Genomic DNA, 4,442 nt, shown 5'->3' with positions numbered 1-4,442 from the left:
CGGGACATCCTGAGTCGGGGGCTTCGGCCCCCGGGCCAGCCTCTGGCAGCAGGCCCCCTCATTGCTGCAGCCGGCAGGTGAAGCCAGCCTTGCCCTCCCACCGCCTGTTCCTCCCTAGCAGAGACCCCTCAGCTAGAGCAGAGCCGCTGCTGGCACCAGGCGCTCTCTGCCTGCTCTTGCATTAGCACACTTCTCTTTTCTTACCTGGCGATAAATAACCTGGTTTTGCTCACCTCACAAGGGCTATGTGGCATTTTCTGACTTCAGGTGCAGCAGAGCACCCCCATCTGTCCTGTAGGTCCTGCAACAAAAGCAAAAAGACCCAGACAGGAAAGTGTGGCACAAAAGCTTGGGGGCTAAGAGGTTGCTGTGAAAGACTTCTCTGCCATTAGTGGAGCCTGATGATTAAGCGCCGGAGAAGAATCCTGACACTAATAGGAGCATGTGTTGTCCCAAGGCTCTGTGGCAGTGCTACCCTTAACGAATTTAATGCAGTTGCACAGCTGTTTCGAACTGCTATTCACCAGTACCAACAATTGATGATAACAATAGGAACCACAGGAGCATCGAAAGGGCAGAACAAACATGATAAATAACTTTCTTGCTACACACTCCTACCTTTCAGTCCTTGAACCATGAAGAGGCACATGCTGCTGTGCATAAGGAAGCTGCCCCCTCCGCTTCTCAAACCTGGGTCCATCGCAGCTTGCTGCCACCACTCAGTAGTCTGCCAGATCCATCGTCATCCTTTCCCAGCAGTTCAGAAATTACTTCATAGCTACCGCTATGGGAGGCTACGAGGCCTAGGAATAAAAGCCTCAAAACTAAGACATACAAAATATACTTTGCACTATTGTCTGGAAGTGCACTGGACTTTACAAAGGCCAGGAAATTAATTCACCACCTGCAAAATAGGAAGTGTATGTCAGTTCTGCACACAGAGCAAAAGCTGCTCATTCCTCTGGTGTGAGGCTGCCAGGATGTGGCTCGAAGCCCCAGGGACCTCTACACACACGTTTTGATTTTAGCCACCCTCCTCTTGAAAATGAGATGTGTCATATGTCTGCGTCCTTGCAAGTCACACGTAAGCAGAAGTCTGAACACTTGCCGGGCTTGGGCCCTGCAGAACACACTGGGCAACAGTCAGAATTTTAAAGTGTACAGGGCCGGTTAGGAGACCTGTCCCTCGTGGGCTGATTTCCAGGAGATCAAAGGAATTAAGAAGAAAAAACAAACAAACCAAAACCCCAAATTCGATGTACAGCATCTACAGTGCCCATGCAGTTACAGGAAAGAACTGCTTGGATGTAGACTTGCCTTGTGAGCAGAGAGACACGCCGTTAGCACTCAAGTCAGCGTGCCGGGCAAAGCCTGTGCGGCCGCAGCTCTGCTCTGTGCAACAGAGTGAGACAGCAAAAAAATCCCACAAAACTTTCTAACCTGAAGATTACTGGAAAAGGAAAGGTGATGTTCCACACTGCCCAGCTGGACAGGGAAATGGTGATGAAGTTCTCCTTCCCGTATCACTAACCGGGCCCTCAAAAGTTAAAAAAAGATAAATTGGATGTGGACACCTGCTCACTGGACAAAGTCAAAGGCGTTCCTGTCCAGCGCTGAAGTGCAGGCGATTGCTGCTGCATACCCTGCATGTGGCACCTGCACGAGCGTCAGCATGGATTTCATCTGCTCAGATAGCATGGCGGCGGGGAACAGATCAGCAGGTAAAGCAGAGAAGTGCAAAGTACCCATAAATCATAAATAGAGAAAGATTTAATTACATGCCTGGTTGATATTTACAAACATCGAAGTTGTTGTTAGATATGTAAATAAAACACAGAAATAAGAGACAGGGGCTGCAGTAGCCAAGCAAATCCAGAATGTAAGAGGTTAAAGTATTTATTGTGAACTGGCACACGCCTGGAGCGGGGCACGGAGACACCTAAACGGAGGGGATAGATAAATAAATAAATAAATAGTGACATTGTTGTACAGCTGTTTGGCCTCTGGAGACCAGCGATTTGTGGGACCATATGTTGGACAAAATGAGAGAGTTCGTTGATAATTGTCAATGTGGTGACCCCTCACAAACTGGGTATTAACAATATTAAGTAAACGGCACATTTTAATTATACAGTAAAGAGGCTGTTCTCCGCCCTCAAAAGACCGCGGCTGTCAGGAGGGATTGATCATGTGACAGAAGGTAACATTTATTTGATAGTGGACCTTGGTAAGTGACATCCCAAACGATCTTCAGATTCTCGGTCAAAACATTCAGTTCAGACTTGGGTTTAACCACGACGCTTCAGTGTCTGTGTCTTTCAGCTGAGACAGTTTTGATCCGTGCCTCAGATTACACGTCTTGTGTGGGTTTTGCTTTTGTTTTAATCTGCTTTGCAGTATTTAAATTTTGAAGGAAGTATTATTAAATGAAAAACTGTAAACAACGGGGTTTGGAAGTCAACGTATTTGTTATTCTTTTTGCCAAAGGTATTGAGTAAGTTGCATAATTACCACAGTATGACACCATCTTTGTCAGCATAAACAGAGCTTCCTGTCAGCTTTGAAAGTGCCACTGGTGAACAACCGAACGTGTACCCTCCAAAGAGCAGCAGCCCAGCAGCTGAGAGCATTCGCAATGCCTTACAAAGCTGCATCAGGACATGGAGACAGGTAGCGAGTAGTCAGGGGCAGAAATGTCAAATGCTCTCGTGTAAATGCTTCCACATCCGAGGCAGAGGAGAGAAACTGCAGACAGTTTTTGTAGCTCCCTTCCTGGCTGCCTGTTGTGATCTGACTTTAAGACAAACATGTGAAGGTAAAGCAGCAGCCTGCATGGATTGATTCTTCTCGCTGATCCGGAGAAACCCTTCTATACACAGGGTTTGACCTTTTTTTTCCTCCTCCTTTTCTGATTTTGTGGAGCACGTGTTCCTTGTCTCACACTGTGCCGATCCTGTGGTGAGGCACTTGCAGAGTCTGGAGATTGGGGCACGTGAAATACGGAGCTGGAAGAAAGCATGCTGCTATTCCATTGGAGGCAAAGGGGAGCGTGGGCCCGTAGAATACCTCCTCCTTCCCTTCCTTGCTAACGTCCAGCACCTGCGGCCAAAGGGTACGAAATATTTCAGGATTGCAGAAGAAAGCTGAAACAATTCGCTGCCACACACCATATACATGCACTTACTAATTCCAACAGAAAGGTAGTTTCAGATAATTTTTAGATTGTATTTATAGCCCTGGTGATCACCCAAATCTTACGCTAGCTCAGGCACTCAGTAGCAGACTGAGGGATCCCGCTTCCCGGCAGCAGCACACGCAGCCACGCAAGCACGATACTCTGCTCAGAAGCGCTACTGCTACCACAGAGTACGAACCATTCGTCAGCTTGGTCGTGTATCAGTAGCAAGGGAGCTCTATGGAGGTCGGAAAAGCCAAAACAATGACTTGAAAAAAAAATGAAGATATATGGCAAAGTGGGATTTTTTTCTTCCGAAGGAGAACTTGAAGATAAAAGGGGTAGTTTTGCCGGTCAAAGCCAGGCACGCTGCCCCCAGCCGAGAAGGGGCAGCACACGCAGCTGTGCCAGAGCCCTCATTAAACTGCTTTTTCCTTTAACGTGGGGACTGTCTTGGGCAAGCTGCCAGTCCACCACCAGTTTGGGGATGTGGACAAACGTCCATGTAAGAAAGCAAGATCCCAGGATCATTTTCCCTTCTCACTAAGCAGTATTTAAACCCAGGTGCCACACTGCAAAGTATCTGCTGGTGATAAACGAGCGTGTTGTGGAGTACAGCCAGCGCCTGGGTACCGGGCTGTTACTCCCTCTGAAGCGCTGCATGTCACCTAGTGCCAGCCTGAATGACTGCTGCTGACAACAATGCTTAGGTATGGCATCCAGCGACTTAGTAAAACACAACTATACTATGACCAGAAGGTGGTTTTAACTTGCATGATGTTTTCTTACAGACTCAGCCTAAAAAGTGTTCATTTTAAGACCATCAGCTCGACATCTAATACAATCCCTTCTGAGGCCAAGTCTAATTTCTAGTCTTATGGGGCAGCTTGGAGGAGAAATCCTGAAGTCCAAAAAGTTGAAATCTAATGAAAACGTTTTCAGCAAAAGCACAGAAACTGAGATGTAAACAAGGGTTTCTGTCTGTAACTGCCCAGCTGGTCACACAGCAATGGCCGCGATGCGCATTTGCTTCACTCAGAAACATGCAGCAAGATAAGAATTCCTAATTTCTGTACCGAATACCTGAAAGCCATGGACCTGCAGGCAAGCTACTGTTAGACGAGATAAGAGAGTGGAAGAGTTTGTTGGGCAACCTACTGCTTGCAGCAGAGATCAAAACCCTTCCATTCAAGCTTTGAAACAGTAAGCACTAGGGCAAGTTGCAGGCTGACTCAACTGTGACAAAGAACTCGTTAACTCTGGCTGC

General features: G+C 47.3%; 1 protein-coding gene across 1 annotated transcript in view; it reads right to left on the bottom strand.

The window, feature by feature from the left end:
- Positions 1-2,937: 2,937 nt before the first annotated feature.
- KLHL32 (kelch-like family member 32) overlaps positions 2,938-4,442 on the bottom strand; it is a gene marked incomplete at its 5' end in the record, with an annotated part of 16,395 nt that continues 14,890 nt past the window's right edge. Inside the window, one exon of the mRNA XM_010144514.1 lies at positions 2,938-3,099. Within this exon, the coding sequence (XP_010142816.1) occupies positions 2,938-3,099 (162 nt within the window). The remainder of the gene's footprint in view (positions 3,100-4,442) is intronic.

Source organism: Buceros rhinoceros, unplaced genomic scaffold (genome assembly GCF_000710305.1).
Source record: "Buceros rhinoceros silvestris isolate BGI_N320 unplaced genomic scaffold, ASM71030v1 scaffold10581, whole genome shotgun sequence".
Taxonomy (NCBI): Eukaryota; Metazoa; Chordata; class Aves; order Bucerotiformes; family Bucerotidae; genus Buceros; species Buceros rhinoceros.
This window is presented reverse-complemented; position numbering and strand designations above follow the sequence as displayed.